The sequence below is a fragment of the Diabrotica virgifera genome, chromosome 2 (assembly GCF_917563875.1).
Source record: "Diabrotica virgifera virgifera chromosome 2, PGI_DIABVI_V3a".
Lineage (NCBI taxonomy): Eukaryota > Metazoa > Arthropoda > Insecta > Coleoptera > Chrysomelidae > Diabrotica > Diabrotica virgifera.
In genome coordinates this window covers 100,873,153-100,897,033 of record NC_065444.1, presented here as the reverse complement: position 1 = coordinate 100,897,033, position 23,881 = coordinate 100,873,153, and the positions used below count along the sequence as shown (strand labels likewise).

The 23,881-nt window shown below is 35.1% G+C and overlaps 1 protein-coding gene across 1 annotated transcript in view; it reads left to right on the top strand.

Moving 5' to 3' along the window:
* Positions 1 to 23,415, top strand: part of LOC114343904 (uncharacterized) — an 80,802-nt gene extending 57,387 nt beyond the window's left edge. The window contains exons 6-8 of the mRNA XM_028294754.2: positions 2,424 to 2,649; positions 12,023 to 12,091; positions 23,223 to 23,415. Of these exons, the coding sequence (XP_028150555.1) occupies positions 2,424 to 2,649; positions 12,023 to 12,091; positions 23,223 to 23,248 (321 nt within the window). The 3' untranslated portion in view covers positions 23,249 to 23,415. The remainder of the gene's footprint in view (positions 1 to 2,423; positions 2,650 to 12,022; positions 12,092 to 23,222) is intronic.
* The last annotated feature ends 466 nt before the right edge of the window (positions 23,416 to 23,881 follow it).

Below are 23,881 nucleotides of genomic sequence, written 5' to 3'. Positions count from 1 at the left end.
AATTCCCCCATCTTCCTTAGTCTCAGCATCCGTATGGCTTGCAAATTGTAGAAGCCTCGGAGGTGTAACCAGAGAAGGTTCCCATTGTTTTCATTCTGGTGGGATATGTTATATGCCATTAGAGTGAAAACTTAGTCTTTTGCTAGCAGTTGCCGCTAGGGCATCTATGCCATTTCGTTCGTTGCAATTCGGGACTGCACGCTGGGGTTTGTTTTGGTTGGATCAGGGAGAGCAGCATATGTGCCTCCTGATGAGAGACTAATAAGTTTCGAAACCGGTAGAGGTGCTTGCAGCACTCTCTGATTGGACTGGAATATGGTTCGGCTGTATTTTCGTTTTGCAACGAAATTGAAAATGGTTATTCATTTTTGATTTACATTTACTCTGTGTGGAGTATGAAGGGAACCAGTCTCGTTGGAACTTTACCGCGCTGAGCAGATGTGACGTGAATTGTAAATTGTAGAATTCCCTCATCTTCCTTAGTCTCAGCATCCGTATGGCTTGCAAATTGTAGAAGCCTCGGAGGTGTAACCAGAGAAGGTTCCCATTGTTTTCATTCTGGTGGGATATGTTATATGCCATTAGAGTGAAAACTTAGTCTTTTGCTAGCAGTTGCCGCTAGGGCATCTATGTCATTTCGTTCGTTGCAATTCGGGACTGCACGCTGGGGTTTGTTTTGGTTGGATCAGGGAGAGCAGCATATGTGCCTCCTGATGAGAGACTAATAAGTTTCGAAACCGGTAGAGGTGCTTGCAGCACTCTCTGATTGGACTGGAATATGGTTCGGCTGTATTTTCGTTTTGCAACGAAATTGAAAATGGTTATTCATTTTTGATTTACATTTACTCTGTGTGGAGTATGAAGGGAACCAGTCTCGTTGGAACTTTACCGCGCTGAGCAGATGTGACGTGAATTGTAAATTGTAGAATTCCCTCATCTTCCTTAGTCTCAGCATCCGTATGGCTTGCAAATTGTAGAAGCCTCGGAGGTGTAACCAGAGAAGGTTCCCATTGCTTTCATTCTGGTGGGATATGTTATATGCCATTAGAGTGAAAACTTAGTCTTTTGCTAGCAGTTGCCGCTAGGGCATCTATGCCATTTCGTTCGTTGCAATTCGGGACTGCACGCTGGGGTTTGTTTTGGTTGGATCAGGGAGAGCAGCATATGTGCCTCCTGATGAGAGACTAATAAGTTTCGAAACCGGTAGAGGTGCTTGCAGCACTCTCTGATTGGACTGGAATATGGTTCGGCTGTATTTTCGTTTTGCAACGAAATTGAAAATGGTTATTCATTTTTTTTTATTGTATTTTAGTTATTCAGTTATTCTTTTTTATAACTTTCTCTTTTATAACTTTGTAATTGATCCTTGAAATTGTTATCTTTACCAACCTTGGGTATCAGTTAAACAGAAATTTTAAGTATTGCATTGCTCATATATCTTATCTTCAATTTAACGAAAGTTAGGTCAATGATAGTTCTCAGTGCGTAGATTAAAAAAGTCCATGAGAAAAGTCCTCAGAAAACTGAAGACAGTGTGATGGAAAATATGCTGCTAGAGTTACATAAGAATTATCATGTTTTAATGAATGCTTCACACTCATCCAAATCCAGGATAGCTGCAGTTTTGCCTTATCTTTAGAAAACTACTGAACAGTGCTGGATCTACGGGGGGAATCTCTTCTTCCAATAATAAATATTGTTATTCATTTGACTGTGAATTAGTGCACTTAACGTAAACCGAGCACCTAAATCCAATAACTTCAGAAGACTGTAGTTTCAGAATAAGAGTTTTTCAGACCTATGTGTCATGGACTTTTTTAATCTACGTACTGAGACCTATCATTGACCGGAACTTTCGTTAAATTTGACCGGGGCCACTTTTCCATAAGGTGTGTTGAGAGGTCCTTACCAATATGTGCCTGGTAGTAGTCTTCTGTGTCAATCTTGATATTTAGGGCACAAATTACAATTTTGATGTCACTTTGAGGGCGTGTATCATAAACAAATTCGAATTTTTCATAAAATTGGTCATTTTGTTTTTCTTACTTTTTGTCGGTTGGTGCATGTGCATTGATTATACACACATTGAAGATTTTCCCTTGATCACTTATTATGTAGCTAATCGGTTTGAAGTCAAGGAATACTGCCGTGCTTTACCTTAAACTCTGCCGTATTTTGATAACTATAATATGTATATCTTCAACTGTAGTATATATGTATCTTGTTATTTCCTTGATGTGTTCCACCGCCCTTCCTTCTCTAATACAAGCATACATATGTACACATATTTCTTTAAATAAACATACCTACCTTACCCATATAATAATTGTTTTGAACATAATGGGTTTAACAAGCAATACTAAAAAAATAAAATTGTTATGAACATTTTTAGTGAGAAATTAAACTTGCTTTAATATTTCTAGACTCGATTGGAAGTTTTCTATTACTACGACCACATAAAAATGAATGATTTGAGGATAGCAACATTTAATGACTTTATTATACACCTAACGGATTTTACAAAAAGCAAGAAAAAGCAAAATTCGAGCAAGTACACTTATATTCTTGAAGCGAAATCAGAAAAAATATGGAGAACCTGGAAAGAGATGATTGAGAAAATTTTGTGGGATCAACTTCGAAAAACCAAAGGTATTGTAAAATGTTATTTACTTTAAAATATTTCTCTCTATCTGTCCCATCTTTATCCTAGATCAGAATATGACAACTGTGAGATTTTATAGTTTTGATAGTTTTCTGATTATTTTCAGTCCCGTATATCACTATATTTATGGGTACATTTTATATGTTTATTATGGATGGTCTTCTTCAGAATAAGTCCCCGGCCTACTCATGAGATGGCGCCTCTAATAAATTATTCAATGATATTTCGGTAGTGTCAATATTCAAACGCATACTTTCATGTCATTCAGATTATTTTATTTACTGAATTACAGTACTTGAAGTGACACTACTATTGTGATTTTTATAAACAATGGATTAAAAGCCATTTAGCGAGTTTATTTATTACTGTAGTTTGATGATAAAAATATCTTCCAACTGAACAAAGACTCAAAAAGTATTATAGGTACTCTGCTCTATCGATTACAGTCATGAAATGCTGGTTTGCTGCATTCAAACGTGATTCTACCGTCAGCAATGATGCTGAGTACTCTGGAAGGCCAAATAAGGAAGATATTTCCGAAAACATCAAAAAAACGCTGAAAATTATTATGGAAAGTCTCAAAGTGAAGTTGTAAGAGATAACTGATCCTCTGCAGTTATCAAAGGGTAGAGTTTTCACTATTATACATAAAAAATTTGAGTATCAGAAAGCTTGTTTTCTGACACCAGAGCAAAAACAACAACGAATTGATGAGTCTTGGCGCTGTTTGGATATGTTTGGTCGAAATAGGTTTGATCTTTTGTCGGTATCTCACATAGAATCAAACAGGGATCTATTACTCCACTCTGGCATCAAATCGGCAATCATCTATGTGGGCAACATCCGTAAATAGGATATCTGTCCAAAGTTACCAATGATGCTAAAAACCACCGGAAGGTTTATGGCCTCTGTATTTTGGGACCCGCAAAGAATTATTTTCTTCTAGATTGGTTTATTGGAGCTTTTGAAGACCGAAATCGTAAGAAAAAGACCCATTTGTTGAAGAAAATATTTTTGTTTCACCAAGACAATGCACGGTGTCACAAGTCGATGAAAACGATGGCAAAAATTTACGAATTGGGCTTTGAATTCCTTTCACACACACACACACACACACACACACACACACACACACACACACACACACACCACAGAGTCTAGATATGGCCCTCACTGACTACCACCTTTTTTCCGATCTAAAAATAATATTCCGTGGCAAGGAAGCGATGAGAAGTAATCGCCTAAACTGAAGTCTATTTTTGAGGTAAAAAAAATCGTTATACAAGGGCGTTTCAAAAACGTAGAAAAGCATTAGGTACAGTGATTGTATCGTAGTCTCTCCTTTCACCCCTATTTTCCCAAGATTATCTCTGACTGCATTCGTCCACCTTTATAGTCAGTCTTAGCCAGTGGCAGATCTGTGGGGAGAAAAAATGGAGAAATCCCCCCTACCCTAACAAAGTCTAAAATTAAAGAAAAAAATTGTTGAACAAGAATATATTAGCTGACATGAAACTTAAACCACAGACAGACAAATTCACTCCAATACGCATACAATTGTAGTTTGGATTTATCTCTTTTGTCTTCTCGTTGGTTATTAATTGCAAGTTCCCCCTAAGGCAAATTTCCCCTCCCAAGGTTAATGTCTAGATCCACCACTGGTCCTAGCGCTGTTTTTCATCTTGTCTTTCCCAAAACACATTATTTACAAACCGGCTGTCCCTACTCCGTACCATATGTTCTGGTTATCTTAAGTCTGTTGGCCTTAATTTAACTAGTTTTCCTTCCCAAACATGAGTATCTAATTCTTTATTGTAGCTGAGCCTCCATTCATTTGTTGCTATCTCTTTAACAGCCATAATATATCTCGATCTCAAACAATTATTTTATTAATACAGGATATGGTATCCTATATTGCGCAGCAGTGCTTTAATCTAACCCAAAATTCATGGTTACTATTTTAGATAAACCAATTTCTAATAATGATAATAAAGAAGGAAATTTCCAGAATAACATCTTAATCATCGTATTGTCCTTCTTTCTACTTAGACTCCTAGATACTACTTGGTTTTGCTATTTTTTCGTAGTTCGTAGTCACCTTTTTCCTCCAAATTGACCAATAATTGATGTCCTACTTAGCTCCCATATCGCATATAAATTTACTCCCTTGATTTTTTGGATGCTCAGATTTCAAAGTTGCCCCTCACTACTCCCCTGAAATAATTCGAAAACATGTCTTGCATAAAAGTTGTACATATATTTGTAGCTCAACAGGCTTAAAGGCCCTTGGCTTGGAATTTCTCCACGGTTTTCCTCCATTTTCTCCTGTCCGTGGCCGCAGTTCTCCAATTTGTTATCCCGATTGTTTCCAGATCTTCCTTACATGCTTCTAGCCACTTTTTTCTTGATCTTCCTCTTCTCCTCTTTCCTTCCCCTCTCGTCAGCGAGTCCTTTGCCCACCTACCGTCCGCCATTCTCGCAAGGTGACCTAGCCAACTAAGTCTCTTTGTTTTGACTATCTGGCTTATTTCTGGTTTTCTCTACAGCTCTCTGATCTCTGCATTTGTTCGTCTCCTCCAAACGTTTTCATCGTCTTTTACTCCCCCGAAAATCTTCCTTAGGACACTCCGCTCCCAGATATTCAGCATATTCTCTTGATTCTTGTTCATGACCCATGTTTCGCTTCCGTAAAGGACTGTGGGCTGGATTAATGTTCGATATAATCTCAATTTTGCCTCTCTGGAAATATTTTTTGCTCTTAGGAGTTTGTGCAGTGCTTCGACTTTCTCAATTTTCCCTTTCTTCAACTTCATCATCTTAATATCATTATCCCCCCATACAAGTACTTCAGTTTTCCTTAGTATTTCCCTTACCAACCCATCTCTTCATTGTTGTTCCATTAGCTGAAATTAAGTTGTTTTTCTTTTTCTACTTCTGTTGGAGTTTATCCCTCTCTTTACATTCACTCCAACAGAAGTACTTCTTTTTGTTACATTGGCTAATTGGTTTGCTGTCCCATTTTCATATACTTTGTTTTTTGCTCGTTAATCCTCAGTCCATACTGCTTAGCCTTTACTTCAAAGAGTTTGAAAATCCTACGCAGTTCCCTTTCAGTTCTTGCCATTAGCACTACATCGTCCGCAAGGCCAGAACCTGGCTTCTGTTGTCATAGATCATACCTTTTGTTCGTATTCCACTCTCTCTCTCTCTCTCTCTCTCTCAATATTGTCTCCAACAAGAAATTGAAGAGCACTGTGGACAGCGGATCTCCCTGCTTTAATCCCCTTTTAACTTCAAATTTTCCTATTAGGCTTCCTTCTATTCTTACCCTATTATCGGTCTTCATTAAGGTCATTTTTACTAGACTGATCATCTTTTCCGGAATTCCGAGTACCCTTAGAGCCTGGTACAGACCCCGTCTTACCACAGAATCGTAAGCTTGTTTGAAATCTATAAAGAGAAGGTTTAGCTTTAACTGTTGCTCGTACGTACTGATCTGAATCATTTTTAACACAAATATTTGATCTATGGTGGATCTGCCCTTTTTGGATCCTCCCTGGTATTCACCAACCTACTCATTTAAGTGCCTTTCCAATCTGCTTCTTATGACTCTGGCGAGTACCTTGTATGTTACGTCTAGGAGAGTGATACCCCTGTAGTTCTCGCATACTGCCCTGTCTCCCTTCTTATGAATGGGACATACTATTGCCTCTCTCCATACTTCCGGCATTTCCTCTCGCTCCCAGATTTCCGTCAGCAGGCTACATAATCGCGTTATAATATAAGTGCTTCTCCCCTAAGCTTGATTAATTCTGCAGTAATACCATGCTGTCTGCACTTTTATTGTTTTTTATGCTATGTATGATTTCTCTTATTTCTTTCACGGTTGGAGTTTCCGTTGTTTCCGCCGGGTCGTTAACTTCCTCTATCATTTCTACTTGCCCCTCATCAGTTCCATCCGGTTCTTCATTAAGTAGCTCTGTAAAATGCTCCTGCCATCTATCTAGTTTCCCCTGCTTAGCTCCTATTAGGTGCCCTTCCTTACTCTTGTAGTAATTCTGTTTTTTTTTTCACATTGTTCACTGCTCCTTTTCGCCTCCTGGTAGAAGTTCCTTACATTTTTATTAATATAATGCTGTTCAATCTCATAAAGCTTTTTATCCATATGCTCCCTTTTCTTCCTCCTTTGCATAAAAGTTATTTTTATATAAGGAATCCAAACCTGCAATAAAAAATGGGGGTTTCTATTTAAAATTTTAAAATTCGCCATATAAACCGGGAAATATTGACAGAAGTTCAGCCGCAATTTTTTGAGTCCTGCCCTTTGCAATACTGGAAGGTTAGAAAAAGTACTTACAATTTATGGAAAAATCCACGGGTTTCCTGTGACATTTTCCTGCGAAAATTAGATTTTCCATGAAAAAAAATGGGGAGTTGCGATGAATTTCTGAGTCCTGTCATATCCATAGAATGACAGGATACTATCGATTTTATGGAGAAAATTTTTTGGACAGGAGGGTTGCAAAAGGACTAAGGGAGTATATAGATATACAAACATGTAACGAAAAGAATAAAATTTTCATAATTTTCTGAGACCTGCCAACTTAATAAATTAAACAAAATATTTCAAAATGATCAAAAAAAAATGTTGGCATGACGTCTCCTAATGTTTAACTGACCCTTGGAAAATTCTGTGGACAATTTTCACCTTGATTCCGTACTTTTCCGCACGCGATTGCAGTTTGCCGAACGACGCGAAGCGGAACACAATTCACCTAATCTAACCTAACCTTTTTTACTATACATAGTTGAAAAATGTGTAAGAAAACTCATGGAAAGTTACACGATTTTCTGAGTCATGCCATTTTGCACATATCTCAAGAATGTTAATATAAATCTGTTTACAAAGAGGCAGGATGGTTGTATAGTTGTTTCATATATATGTAAAAATAAAATTTTAAGTCTGTAAAATTATTGCAGTGATTAGATTATATTTTTAGTGATTAGTATAAAGTGATTAGATCATATTTTTATCTAAGAAAACGCAATAAAAGGAATTAGGAAGAAAATTAATAATTTTTAGAATTTTTTGGTTAATAGGGAATGTACCAATTAGAATTAGATTATACAGGGTGTCCAGAAACTCTCCTAACAAACGAAGACCGGAGATTCCTCAGATAATTTTAAGAAAATTTATCTCAATTCACCTAGTCCGAAAATGCTTCCCTAAGGAAGCTAGAGCTGTTTAAAGATGGCATCTTGTAATTAGTTTTTTAAAGTAGCTACAAAACGCTTCCATTTAGAAAAACGAAAACTGGTGCACCTAGTTATCTTCCAGAGATAAATCGATTCCATCAATTGTCAATTTTTAGTACCGGTCATAGGAGTTCTAGTCCTGTCGCCAGGGGGGGTACAACGGCCTCGTTAATTCAGATGGACTTACTCAAGTTTTTTTTATGTATTTTGACCCGTAGAACACGAATTTTTTGGGTAACAGTTGATCCGGATGTCGATAAGATTGTTATAGACCAAGAACTTGAGGAATCAAATAACAGCGATTTTTGGCAAAACAAAACAATATTTTGTATTTTTTGGGCCATTTTAAGTAAAAAATATTTCTACAAGTTTTTTCGTAGGATGCACAGTTTTCGAGATAAACGCGGTTGAACTTTAAAAAAATCGAAAAATTGCAATTTTTGAACCCGAATAACTTTTGATTAAAAAATAAAATAGCAAGTCTGCTTACCGCATTTGAAAGTTTAAGTCAAATTATATCGGTTTTGATTATTTGCATTGGTAAAAATTTATTTTTTTATTGTTTAACAAAGCTATAAACACGTAGGGTTTCCCGTGCTTTTACATGCGTTTTAACGCATGTAACGTAGAAATAGTCTTGATTGCACTAGTACCTATTCTACCTACTCGTTCGATTTTAAATGAGAAATCATAGAAACATCACTCACGCCCTAGTTGTTTGTAGCTTTGTTTAGCAATAACACAATAAATTTTTAGCAATGCAAATAATCAAAACCGACATAATTTGACTTGAACTTTCAAAGGCGCTAAGCAGAATTGCTATTTTATTTTTTAATCAAAAGTTATTCGGGTTTAAAAATTGCAGTTTTTCGATTTTTTGAAAGTTCAACCGCGTTTATCTCGAAAACTGTGCATCCTACTAAAAAACTTGTAGAAATATTTTTTGCTTAAAATGACCCAAAAAATACAAAATATTGTTTTGTTTTGTCAAAAATCGCTGTTATTTGATTCCTCAAGTTCTTGGTCTATAACAATCTTATCGACATCCGGATCAACTGTTACCCAAAAAATTCGTGTTCTACGGGTCAAAATACATAAAAAAAATTTGGGTAAGTCCATCTGAATTAACGAGGCCGTTGTACCCCCCCTGGCGACAGGACTATTCGTTTTGGGTAGCGAAGAGGATATTTTATCGTATAACATTTCTGTCTTTAACTTTTAAGCATTTTTGACACTGGATTATTAGGACTTGACACTAGGGTTTCCCTATGCTAAAAGTTCGCCTTGCTTTAAGTCGGTAGGATACGCCGTGTTCTAGAAAAATCGATTTGAAAAATTGTTCGTTTTTTGAATTTGAAAAAAAATAAAAAAACTATTAAGAAATTAAGAAAAACGAAAACGGGTACGTTCATTTCTCTTCCAGAGATGAATTGACTTTATCAATTGTGAATTTCTAGTACCGGTCATAGACGTCCGTCTTGGGTAGATCAACGGATATTTTATCTCATAACTTATTGGTCTTTAATTTTTAAGCATTTTTGACAGTACAGTATTAAATTGTGAGGTATTCTAGTACTAAAAGTTGCTCTTGCTTAAAGTCGGTAAATACACCTTTTTTAATTTTTTTTTTCAAATTTTTTTCAAATTCACAAAACGAAAAATTTTAAAATTGATTTTTCTAGAAAACGGTGCATCCTACCGACTTAAAGCAAGAGTACCTTTTAGTACTAGAATACCTCACAATTTAATAATCTAGTGTTATAAATGCTTAAAAGTTAAAGACAAAAGAGTTATGGATAAAATAACCGTTGCCCTACCCAAAACGGACTCCTATGACCGGTACTAGATATTCGCAACTGATGGAATCGATTTACCTCTGGAAGATAAAAAGACGGACTAGTTTTTGTCTTTCGAAATAGAAGCGTTCTGGAGATATAAAAAATCTAATTACAAAGCGCCATCTTCAAGTACTTTGTGTCACCCTGTCAATACGGGTAGCTCTGTATATTAGAAAATATTTTTAAATTATGGTCCTATCTGTGCCCCACGTTTTACCTAAATAACTTTTTTTCGTATCTCTTACGACAAACGAGTAATTGAACTTTGTCACACTAATGTCCCACCCTGTATACGGAATAACTATAAAACCATCCTGCCTCTTTGTAAATAGACTTATATTAAGATTCTTTAAACATATGCAAAATGGCATGACTCAGAAAATCGTGGAATTTTTCACGAATTTTCTGACAAATATATGACTCCTGCCGTCTTACAAGAACCGTTTAACCTTCCTGCCGAGTACCGAAAAAGTATTGATTGCATTTGAGTATTATAACTTTTTAAAGGCAGGACAAATTTTCCGCAGAATTTTCCAAGGGACAAGTATACTTAAACAGTAGGAGACGTCATGCCAAATTTTTTTTGGTCATTTTGAAATGAATATGTTTAATTTATTTAGTTGGCAGGGCCCAGAGAATCATGAAAATTTAATTATTTTCCTTACATGTTTGTATATAATATATACTCCATTAGCCCGTTTTCAAACCTCCTGCCCAAAAATGTTTTTTCATAAAATCGATAGTATCCTGTCATTCTACGCACATTTCAGGACTCAGAAATTCATAGCAAAACCCTATTTTTATTTTTTTTGGAAAATCTAATTTTTACAAGAAAATGTCACAGGAAATTTGTGAATGTTCCACAAATTGTAAGTGCCTCGTCTACCCTTCCAGTATTGCAAAAGGCAGGACTCAGAAAATCGTGGCTGAACTTCTGTATAATATCTTCCAGTCTAATAGCTAAACTGGTCCCTTTTACTGGTACCTTTTAGCCCCGAAAATTGTATTTAAATAAAAAGGTCTCTTGTCATTTTTTTCAAAAGTTAATGGTTTTCGAGTTATAAGTGATTTAAAATCTGAAAAATGTGAAAATACCTACGCATTTTCGAGGTTTGAAAACTCATATGTAAATTATTTGTTTTTAGGTTGCCAAGTGCCTAAATTGAAGATTATAAATTCAATTTCAAGATTCTAACGAGTAATCGTGACTTACCTACTTCAATATAGACCGTTGTTTTTTAATTGTTAATTATGCGAGTCCACTCAACCTTTAAGTCGCCGCACATCGCAATTTATGGTGCGTCTCTGTCGCACTTATTATACATATTATACGTACTATCAAAAAATGCCCAACAAATACTTCATATTTATTAAAATTTTATAATTTATTATTAACATATTTTGTTCTTAATGATTTATTTATTTATTCAATTAATTATTGCCAATGTGCTAATTAAATACGCCAATAAAAACAAACGGTCGAAATTGAAATAAACCCATATAACTTATCAGAATCTTGAAATTGAATGTTTAAATTTCAATTTAGGCACTTGACAACCGCAAAAATAATAATGTACACATGAATTTTCAGCTTCGAAAATGCTTATTTTCCCATTTTTCAGTTTATAAATCTCTTAAAACTTAAAATTTATCTAACTAATTAGATAAGTAAATAACTAAGTTTTGAGAAAAATGACAGAAAATCTTTTTTGTTTAAGATGACCCAAAAATGCTAAATACATATTTTCGGGAGCAAAAAAGGTGATGTTTTGGATTTATTAAAAAACTGTTAAAAACAATTTCTGCCTAAAAATTTCGTACTGCACCCTTCTGATTTGTTTACCGAATTGGAAAAACCAGACAGGTAGTGTTAACTCCGGACCCCGGAAGTGTCATAGGTTTTAGAAACGGACCCTCAGGAAATATAACTGGTGACCCCTGCTCTAGAGGACGTATTTTTCAGACGGGTTAAAGAAGTTGGAACATCGCTAAGTCAGGTTTATCGAGCTAAAGGGAGGACAATATTCTAAAATAAATCGCTACTTCTCAAAAAATTTATTTTTTCTTTTGGAGGCTAAGTACTTATCGAACTGCCCTAGTATGCTTGCTTTATTGTCTTGTTAATATTATTTTTACGAATACCTTGGCTTAACAGAACAGAGCAAAGGTTATTTTACATAATTTCTCTTAGGCCATCACAGTAATGTAGTATAACACAAGATTTTAACATGATTTTGTGATTTTATATCATGATTTTATGTTTTAGAAACGCTGATGTCCGACAAAATACCCAAAACCATCAACGTACGTGATAGGAATAGAACGAAATCAACAGGTAAGGGTCCCTGAACTGAAGCTACTAATTAAACTCTAAAGTAAAAAAAGTTATATTTTCCATGACAAACAGCAACAAAATGTATGACAATTAGATTTTATAATATAGGATTTAAAATACGGACAGGATAATATTCTAACTATAAAATAAAATATATTTTAGTATATTTTTCATTATTTAATTGTCCTGTAGGTTAGACTAAATTAGCGAAATATTTTCTAATAATTAATTAATTCATACAATGATATTCCAACACAACGTCTTTAGACCACTCCATAGTAAAATTACCAGGACAGAAGGCTTGGAAGGCAGAAGAGTTGAAGAGGAAAGTGCCTACTCTAGTCTGTATCGGCTACTGCCTTCCTTTGAATCGTGTCGATATACCGAAAAATGATTGGGGAGCCCGGCCATAAATATCGAGTGTTCTGCCTTGGACCACGGATCGTCATCATCATCATCCTACCAATTTACGTCCACTGCTGGACATAGGTCTCACTCAACTGTTTCCACACTTCACGGTTTTGTGCTGATGCCACCAGTTTTTTTTTGACCATGGATCGTATATCACAAATATTTAGGGAAAGAGCGCTTTTTCACGTTGCGTTGATTCCAGTCTTTATTATTTGTCTTTTTATATTATATATTTTTTTTGTCTTTACCAACTGTAAATCGGTGAAAAGCGCCACACCACGTTTCAAAGGATCATGGCTTTACGGTACGTTACAGGAGCGCGAGGCAGGTTAAAAGAACAACGCAACAATTATTTTTGACTTAAATAAAAAAATATGGAATTAAAGTTTCTTAAGTTGGCAATCATTTTCGGCTATATGTTTTACGAAGAAACCATCGATTGTATTCTTCTTCTTCTTTAAGTACCGTGCCCAAATTTTTAGGCGTGGGTAGCTTCCATAACAATTTGCCGATATCGTTCTCGATCTTGTGCGGCATGTAACAATTGATCTGCTGATAAGCCAGTCCATTGACGAAGGTTTCGGAGCCATGAATATTTCTTTCGACCAATTACTCTTTTTCCGTCGATCTTTCCATTGAGTATTAACTTCAGCATCCTGTATCTGCTACCTCTCATAATATGCCCCAGATATTCAAGTTTTCTCTTTTTTATCATCTTCATTAAGTCACCTTCGCCTTGACCTACTCTGTTTAAGACTTCTCTGTTTGAAATGCGTTGAACCCAAGATATTCTGAGCATTGCACGATACGACCACATCTCAAAGGCTTCTAATTTGTTCATCATGTTAACCTTCATGATCCAGGTTTCACATCCATATAGTAATATAGGATACACATAACATTTTAGGAACTTGATTCTTAGTTGTAAGTTCAGCTGAGAGTTGCTTAGAATATATCCAAGTTTCATAAATGCTCCTCTTGCAATTTCTATACGTGTTTTAATTTCTTCATCCGGATTTAGTGTTTAGTTTATCCAACATCCTAGGTATTTAAAATGGTTAACTTTTGTTACTGATTCATCATTGACAATTAGTTGCATATGGCCGACGTCTTGTTTACTAACCACAAGTAACTTTGTCTTTGTTGCATTTATGTTAAGTCCGTTATTGGAGCATTCTCTAGTGACTCGATCTATAAGGAATTGAAGATCTTCGATATTTTCAGCCATGATTGCGGTGTCGTCTGCATATCTGATGTTGTTAATAGTTTCTCCCCCGATTCGAACTCCACATTGTCCTTCCAAGGCTTCATTAAAAATTATTTCTGAGTATACGTTAAACAAGGTCGGGGATAACACACAACCCTGTCTGATACCTCTTTGAATGCAAATTTTGTCTGTTTCTTTGCCGTCTACCAGAATAGAAGCTTCTTGATTAGAATATAGATGTTGTAAAAGTCTCAGAGCTTTATCATCTATTCCAATCATTTCTAGATATTCAAACAGCCTATCATGTTGAACTCTATCAAACGCCTTCTCAAAATCTATAAAGCAGACGTAAATTGGTTTCTGTACTTCCCATGATCGTTGAAGTAATGTTAACATTGAGAATAAAGCTTCCCTTGTTCCCAATCCTTCTCTGAAACCGAATTGTTTGTTTCCCATTGTCTCTTCACATTTCTGCTTGATTCTATTAAGAATTATCTTAAGAAGTAGCTTGAGAGAGTGGCTCATGAGACTAATTAGTCTAAAGTCTTTACATGATGATGTATTAGGCTTTTTTGGGAGTGGAATAAATGTAGACTCTAACCATATCTGTGGCATCATACCAGTCTCGTATATATGGTTATAAATGTTTGTTAGTTGTGAGACATTGTCGTCATCCAGAAGTTTGAGCCAGTCTGATGGTATTTGGTCAGGGCCTGGAGATTTCCCATTTTTGCTCTGTTTGATGGCTTTCTCCACTTCCGCTTTTAAAATACTAGGACCAGTATTCGTATACTTTGTGGTGTTATGTGGTGGCCTCGTATCTAGGAAGAGCTCTTTTATATAGTTAGTCCATTCTTCCTTTTTTTGATCCAAGTCGACAATTATTTTACCTTTGGAGTTTCTCATAAAGTGAGGGGTTCTTTTTCTCTGAGTGTAGGTAATTTCCTTAAGCTTTTTATGTATATTAAACTCGTCATGTTTTCTTTGTAGTTCTTCCATTTCACGACATCTTTGTTCCATCCAGTCCTCTTTTGCTCGCTTAACCTCGTATCTTATTTGTTGATATATCTCTCTATACCGAATCTCGTCTTTGTTTTTCCAATTTCTTCTTTGTTGAATAAGGTCTAGTATTTTATCGGTCATCCAATCCTTTTTCTTTATTGGGACTTTTTCTGGTTTCAAAACTTCGTTTGCTATGGTGACCATAACGGAATTCATGATATCTAGATTTTGACCGATATTTTCTTGTTCAGATCTTTCTAACTGTTTTTTAATCTTACCCCACCTGTTGTGGGGGCTTTTATTCTTTTTAGTTTTAGTTTGAATCCAGCACAGAGCAGATTATGGTTAGTTGCTGCGTCTGCACTTGGGTATGTTTTTGCAGATGTAATACTGTTTCTAAATCTTCTATTAATGATAATGTGGTCAATTTGATTTCTGACTATCTTTCCCTCTTGATCAGCTGGAGATTTCCAGGTATATAGTCGTCTTTTACGTTGCTGAAACAAAGTATTTGCTATAATGCATTTCTCTTCTTGGCAGAACTGTATTAGTCTTTGCCCTCTTTCGTTCCTTTCTCCAAGTCCATACTTTCCGGTTATATCTTGTGTGATTTCGGCACCAACTTTTGAGTTGAAGTCTCCCATAATAATTGTAGCTTCATGTTTTTTGTGCTCTGGAGAATTTGTTTAATTTGGCTGTAGAATTGCTCAATTTCTTCATCTGGTTTGTCATCAGTTGGCGCATAGACTTGTATTATATTAATATTCAGTAGTTTATTTTGCAGCTGAATCATCATGATACGATCATTGAAGGGGACGAAATTTCGGATACAGTTACGAATTTCTTCTTTGACAATGATTGCGACTCCGTTACGTCTGGGTCCTTCTGCCTTTCCCGAGTGGTATACAATGTATCCATTACTCTCAAATATGTTTGACCCTAGCCATTTCGTCTCGCATATACCTAGGATAGGAATGTCTAGTCTGGCCATTTCTAGCTGAATATTTTGTAATTTCGCACCTTCAAACATAGTTGTTACGTTCCACGTAGCTATCTTGTGGATTTCCACGACACGGGGTTTTCGTGTGTTGACGACCTGAGAGGCCCCGTGGTCTGGTTGTGATCTTCCTCCCCTGCCGGATCTTGGATTCCGAAGTCCATGATCATTAAATGTATGTATAGTCTCCTTATCTGTCATGGGAAGCTGTACTAGAGATATCCACAAAGATCTTTAATGTAGTGGTTTCTCCTGCCCTTCTACATCCTGATGCCGTTGACCATTTCCTGGTTCCTCCGCCTTTGAGACCGATTTCCCGGTCTCAGGACAACAGAGTGCCCTACCACTCACCAACTAATCCGCCCGAAGCCGTTGGTCAGTAAGTGGGGGATTGCTTATACCGGCAATCATTCGGTGAGAAGTATTGATAGAAGAAGTGATAGAAGTAGAAAATAGTGACCCGTCTGCCCTCGGAAACCTAATAGCCATTCGGGGTCGGAAAAAGTAAGAATTGGCCAAGTGAGGCCGATAGCAAAGATTAAAGAAATTTTACTCAAGACAAGTTGAAATAGAGTAAAATGTGAAGGCCTTCATGACTCGCCAGATGCGACTCATGAGAGTATAAGTATTTTTCACCTTTTGTTCCCGCTCATACATCAGAGTGTTGACTACAGACTGTATGGCTTGTCCAGCGTACCATAGCATGATGCAACGAAATGCATGCACTCCCATATGATTTTGGAGCCCACACATTCCGCAACAACATGGCCTGACATGGCCATGTTGTCGATTGTATTGTAGGTACAATATTTTTATTTTCACAAGGTTCTGAAACTGCTTTATTGTAGCATGTCTAATAATTTAAGTATTATATTTATATGAAATTGAGCCACAATTATTGGTATAATAAAATTTACATTTTTAATTATGTAGTCATTTTCAAAAATTGACACACTTCGCATAGATCTTATAAATCGCAGCAAATGTGTGGTTGGAAAAATATTTTTGGGGGTGATTATATACACTAGGGATATCAAATTCTAACCGTTTTTGTCAGTAAGTCCCGGGCCTAACCGTGAGATGGGAACACTAATGAATTTTCCATTTGTAATTTTAGTAGTCCTAATCTTTAAAAGTATACTGTCAAAAAGTTTATGTTGTAACCTCGGAAACCTTTTTTTTGGATGGTGCTAGAAAGGTCACCAATGGAGACACTGCGAACGGCAGCCAGATGGTTGGTGGAAAGCGAGTCGTGGGTTCGAAACTAGCTTTTGGGACGTGGAATGGGTCCAATAGAAGAAATAGGTAAAAATAAGACAAGAGACAGTAGATTAGAGAAAAGAGAGAAACAGATAAAAAGATAGATAGGTAAAATTACCATACGAAAGAAAAGAGATACAGAGCGCCATTTAACTTTTTGGGGTTACAAGGGGAAAATTAAGAAACCTCAGAGACGAAAACAGGTAAGGAAAGATAATTAGGTTCTGAAACAAAATATCAGAAAAGATATGAACAGTTTATTAGTAAAAAATAAATGTCAACCACTACATAAAGAAATAATTAATTATTTATATGGGAAATAAGCCACAATTAAAATGAAAAAATAATTTTATTAACGTTTCGACGCCCAAATCGGGTGCCGTTGTCAAAATACAAAATATTACTAAAATAAACTAAAGTGTTGTTGCTAAGCAAAAAAAAAAAATTCTTCTAATAATTTATTTAATCTCACTCATTTATATTGGCAATTCAGACATATATTATACATTTTAAAGTAGAAGACTTTAAAATGATATTGCCAATATTTATGAGTTGCGTTCCTGGGACGACTTACTGAAAGATAGTTCATTCGATTACATGAAATTAACCCCAACTCAAGAATATCCGTCATAAAAAAAAAAATCAAAGAAGCGGCTCTAATTATGCTAAATGAAACCAATTGTGTCGCAAATTCCTCGGTAGAATGCAGTAGGATGTGGTTACCCATACTGAAAGAGGAAGTCAATAGAAAGAAAATACCAAGATTAGTAAGTCAATAATATCGAGCTAGTACATATTTTATATTTTAGTATTACTTATATATCTAGTATTATTAATATTATTTATAATTAAACATGTTACAAGTCAGAATTTGGTATTATTTTTTGAGAGTAAATTAATGTAAGACCAAATACTTACGATGTCGGGATAGTATCACAGGTTTTTCCTGGTTTTCCCTTGTGATTTACTATGAAGTCTCTAACGCGAGAATTTTACTGTCGTTGCATTTGGTTGTCTTTTTAAAGACATATCATATGCTATAATTTTTTATGACGGATATTCTTGAGTTGGGGTTAATTTCATGTAATCGAATGAACTATCTTTCAGTAAGTCGTCCCAGGAACGCAACTCATAAATATTGGCAATATCATTTTAAAGTCTTCTACTTTAAAATGTATAATATATGTCTGAATTGCCAATATAAATGAGTGAGATTAAATAAATTATTAGAAGAATTTTTTTTGCTTAGCAACAACACTTTAGTTTATTTTAGTAATATTTTGTATTTTGACAACGGCACCCGATTTGGGCGTCGAAACGTTAATAAAATTATTTTTTCATTTTAATTGTGGCTTATTTCCCATATAAATAATTAATCATAAAAATGCCACAAGGAAATAGCTTCAGAACAACATAAAGAAATAATAAACATATTCGGTGACAGTCGTCCAGATACTTACCTACAAAACTTATTCTGCGTGAGATTTCTCCTGGTCGAAGATAAATAGTGATAGGTTATGTTACTTAGCAAATATTTAGGGGTAATCTCTTATCAGGAAACTTATTAGGAGTAGATAAATAAAAATCATGAAATAAGCAAAAACCAATGTATTGAGCAAATGGTTCACCAGAAGGGTGAATCCCCAAAAACAAGTAATAAACAGGAAACTATATACACAAATCAAAACTGCACTAACAATTAATGTGTGGTTGGATACATGTAGAAATAAACAATAAATATTATAAAAGAAATACAAGTATCACATGGTAAAATCATGCACAATTAAAAGCACAGTAAAGAGAGCCTGGTCATTAATTAAAAAAATTCAATCAAGCATCTATCATAAAAAATCTCTTTGCTGTTTAGGGCTTATCTCGAGATAACTAATATTACAAATTTAACGATGGATAGAAAATATAAAGAACAGTTATATAATAAAATTAAATGCAAAGCATACAAAGTTAACAAAAGTTTATAGTTCAAAATTCAAAAACCACCCGCACGCTGTTTTATAAAATAAGCCATCGGACAGCTTGTAATTAAATAGTGAATGTTTGTAATTAATGTTTGGGAATGAGAAGTTCTTATTTAATGATTAAAAAGTTCTATTCATGAAATCGCTGTCCTTTAGTGAACTAGATTACATCGGTGGTTAACCTTAACCAAAGATGAAGAAAGGTTTGAGGTAGATAGCCCGTAGATTGCTCTACTTTTGGAGATAGTTGTAGGTAGTATAATTAAGACAGAGTAATTACTATGATGTTGCCTCTTACATTGCTCTGAATCTAACTTTACTTTAACTAGTAATCAAGCACTGAAGTTACTTATATTGTGATTTGGGATCTAATCGGATGTTAGATCTAAATCAGGACGATGGTAGAGTGGATTTACACTCAGATAAGATAATAGAGTGACTTCTCACTCCCAAGATATATTGCAGGTAAGATATTAGATAAGAGACAGACACGTCTGCACTCGAAGATACTCCGCCACCAAGTCCTTTCCTATTCGCAATCTTTTCGACGTTTTTACTCTAAAAAGTGGGGATATATCCACTCTCAAAATATGTCAATATACATTGGAAAATAGATATAAAATATGGCAATAAACATCCCCGTTTTGAATAGGGTACCTAACGGAATTTTAGTAGTGAACTTGTTGAGCGGTCTTTAACAGTTATTTCGCTACGTCCGAAAAATGTTAACAATAGCCAAGTGCTCTAGTCTATTTTCAAAACAGCCTGTTTTGACAAGACTGCAATAAGAAAACGGTAACGTTTACAACTGTGACCACCCAGACCCGTTATAACTAATTTCGATTGTCATTCCGACAGAAAAATAACCAGGGCAGTTAGGCCATGGGCGTAACATTGTTGCTTGTAAAGGGATTTATAATTAATCTAAAAGGCATACTAATTATTTACTAATATTTTTATAAAAAAAATGTTACAATGTCATTAGAGTTGTTATTTTACGAACTACTTTTGTGACTTAATAAACAATAGATTCCAAGCAATTTCGTCCAATGGAAATGGGAAAAAAATACCGTCCAAACTAAGCAATAATTAGTCCAAGTGTTATCGGGGCTATACTCTATCGATTTCAACAGTTAATCGATGGTGTGCTTAATTCAAAGCCGGTCGTAGCGACATTAATGATGCTGAGCGATCCGTAAGGCCAAATGATGCAGTTATTGCCGAAAGCATCGAAAAAATACTGAAAATTAATATGGAAAACGCAAAGTGAAGTTGCAGGAGATATGTCACAAACTAAAGTTATTAAAGCGCAGCATTTTGGCTATTATACATAAACATTTAGATAATAGAAAGCTGTTTTGCAAATGGGTGCCGCGTTTTCTCACACCAGAGCAAAAACCACAACGAATTGATGAATCTCGGCGCTGTTCCACTTCCGGCGCTGTATAATTCCGTTACATCAGTCCGGAATCAAATCGATAGTCATCTGAGTGAAAAGCACCCGGAGAAAACCGTCCATAGCGACCAAAGACGCAATAAACCGCTGGCAAGTTTATGGCCTCTGGGACTCGCAAGAAATTATTTTCATTGACTATTTAAAACATGGAAAAACAATTAACAGTGACTACTATATTGGTTTATTGGAGAATTTGAAGAGCAAAGTCACAAATAAAAGGTCTTGTTTGTTGAAGAAAAAAATGTTGTTTCATCAAGACAATGCACCGTGTTACAAGTCGATGAAAACGATGGCAATAATGAACGAATTGGGAATTCCGCACCCAACGTATAATCCAGATCTGGCTCCCAGAGTTAATAACTTTTTTCAGATCTTAAAAAGATGCTCCGTGGCAAGAGATATCGCTTCGATGAGGGAGTAATCACCGAAGCTGAAGCCTATTTCGAAGACAAAGATAAATAGTTTTCCAAGGACAGCATCAAAAAATTAGAAAAGCGTTGGAATTATCGCCGTTAAAGGAGGTTATTTTGATGAATAAAGAATAATTTTTGCAAAAAAACTGTTGTTTTCCTAATTAAGCACGGGAGCAGTTAATGGCCTACGCGACGGGTTAGATGCATGTTCTTGTATTGTGTTTTGCATATTACGTATTTTGTATGGGATTGATGATGATTTGCTCTTCTACTTCTTTAACTTCTCTATGGTAGTTCCAGTTGGTATATTCTTGTTGTTGACTTCTTCTTTTAGTATTGGCAACAAAAGCCTGCTACATTCTGCTGATCGATTTGCTACAAATTTTTCTTCGTTAAGTAGGATAGGATCTGCTTCTTTAATTTTTGTTTTTCATGTATTTTTCTTTCATGGCTATTGATTGATTGTACTCTGTGCTCGTTGTCCCAGGCATGTTTGCATATCTCGAAGTCTCTGTATACTCATTTACCCTGACATTTAGTGGTCTTGCAGTTTTTTCCACGTAGTAATTGTTGCATTCACAGGATATTTTATAGATGAAGTTTATGGATCTTTCTTGCGTGTTGTTGAATTTGGTTTTAAACAGTTTTAATGATGAGCCCCACACCAAAAATGTTTCTTCGTAATATTATAATAAGAAGTCATTGCGAAAGAGACGTAGATGAAACACTACCAGGAAAAGGTACTTCTCCAAAAATGCCGCGACTAACTTAAAGAACTATATTAAAAAACAAAGGCATTGGTGGTATAGATCCAAGTATAAGTATTATAGAAAACTTATAGTGGAAGCAGTCGTATAAATCGATGGTAGATTACCCAACGAATGTTACAATCAGAGAGGCGTGAGAACGAGATACATTATATTCCCGCTGTTGTTGAATACCTTTAATATTTGAGTAAAAATCAATGGTGAACTGACTAATAATCCTAGATACGCGTTGTTCGCTTATACGATAGTTTCCAGAGCCTTTAAGAGTTGTTGCATTGCGCAAACACGACAGGAAGAAAAATGGGTCTAAAAAATAATTGTTTCTAAAGCAAACGTTGTGATACTCAGTCGCCAAGCTTACAATAATGCTTCCCTACAGATAGGTCAACAAATTATTGAGAGAGTCACTCACTTTAAATATGTGCGATGCTACATTACAGCCCAACTAAACCCAAGTAAAGAGTTCAAGTGTATAATTGAAGCAGCTCTCAGAAATTTAGATCAAGCAGCACAATTGAACGCAGGGCAATAAAAATATACTTTTTCCGCAAATCGCCAGGAAATTTTGACATTCCTGTCAAAATTTCTTGAAGAAAAGTCAGGACTTCCTTACTGTAAGGAAATGTCATTTCCTTACTGTAAGGAAATGATATTTCCGTACAGTTGTTAGTGTTCTACATAAATGATAGAAAAAACTACAAAAAACCTCAATACGTTTCCATAGTAACCCAAGTAATTTTATTAGGAATTTCAAAGCACCATTTATTTGGGAATAAAATTATCGCGTTTTTTTTTAAATCAATCAATATCTGTCGAATTTTAAACGATTTGCGGAAAAATAGTATGTTTACCTCGTAGGAAAAGCCACATTCCTGGACTCTGTGTTGCTAAGTCTCGGTTGCGCCTCGACTTAGCAATCTTCACAGTCGTCCAGGAATGTTAAGCTTTTCCTACCCGGTAAACAATGTACTATTTCTATTCTCATCCTATAATATATCAATTATGATTTCACTACCTGTATCATAATCAACTTCATTATCATAATGAACTTCATTATGATACAGATTTTCATTAAGACACAGATTTTTAACCAATAGAATCGCGATATGGCATTCGCGATAAAGGTGTCGCACCCGCAATGACCAATGGCGAGTCAAATACATACACTTTGACAGTTCTCAATATGTAAAGAAACTCTCAAACTGACAAACTACTTAATTTGTTTGCGTTACAAAATTGATCAATTTTAATATATTTTTTGTTGTAAATGATCATAGAAAAATTGTGTATACAACTTGCATTTAATTATCATTATAAAGCTCGTACTCTATACGAATCTCGCCGCTAGGCGGCTCGTTTCGTATCCCTCATACTCGCTTCAAAATGACCATAATTAAAAGCTCGTTGCATAATATACATACTATTAAATTATTTTAAATTGTTTTAATACGATGTTCCTATGTCGGTGCTTTCACTGGGTATACTTTATTTCAGCGTCATTTTTTGTTACGATATATTTTCTCATTTTGTTTTGGGACAGTTGACATATTTATCACACTTTCAATTATTTTATTCATCACCATTCTGAATACGTATAAGTAATATATTTTTCGAGTAATAAATCCGAAATTTTTTATTTTAGGCTCGTCCGTATTCTACTGTGAATAAGTATAGAGCTGTAAAATATCATCAAGACCTAAAGAAGTATTTGTACATACACCAATATGAGATATATTTATTTATTTATAAAATTATACAATTGTGATAAAAATATCAATATATATATTTTAAAAATACGCCAATAATAAAAAGGAATTTCCTTATCCAGTTTCCAACTTTGTTGTTTCATTTTTATTCCTTATGATATCTAGAAGCGAAAACGTCATCAGTGAAACCATGATACGGTTACAAAAAGCTCCAAGAATTTAAGTAAGCCTAAGAGTTAAGAGCTCTCTTCCGCTCGTCTAAAAGAAGGTAAGTGTCCTAAAAAGATTAGTGTGATATGACATACGAAAGAGTTTAATGTTATGTTTATACAGTGGCAAAGCCAAATGGAATAAATTCATTATTTCGCGAATGAATTCTGGAGATAATCCCAAAGGTTAATTTTTATTTTTAAATTACGATTTTTTGGTATATTCAAGATTTTCGATTAAATTAAATGTTCAAACTACCAAGAGGCAGACGGATGGCAGCTTGAACATTGAATTTAAGCGAAAAGCAATGTTTATTGGTCAAATTAATTTTTTTCTATTTACTGACAACAGAAAAATGTATTTTAAATTAAATATATTACATGCA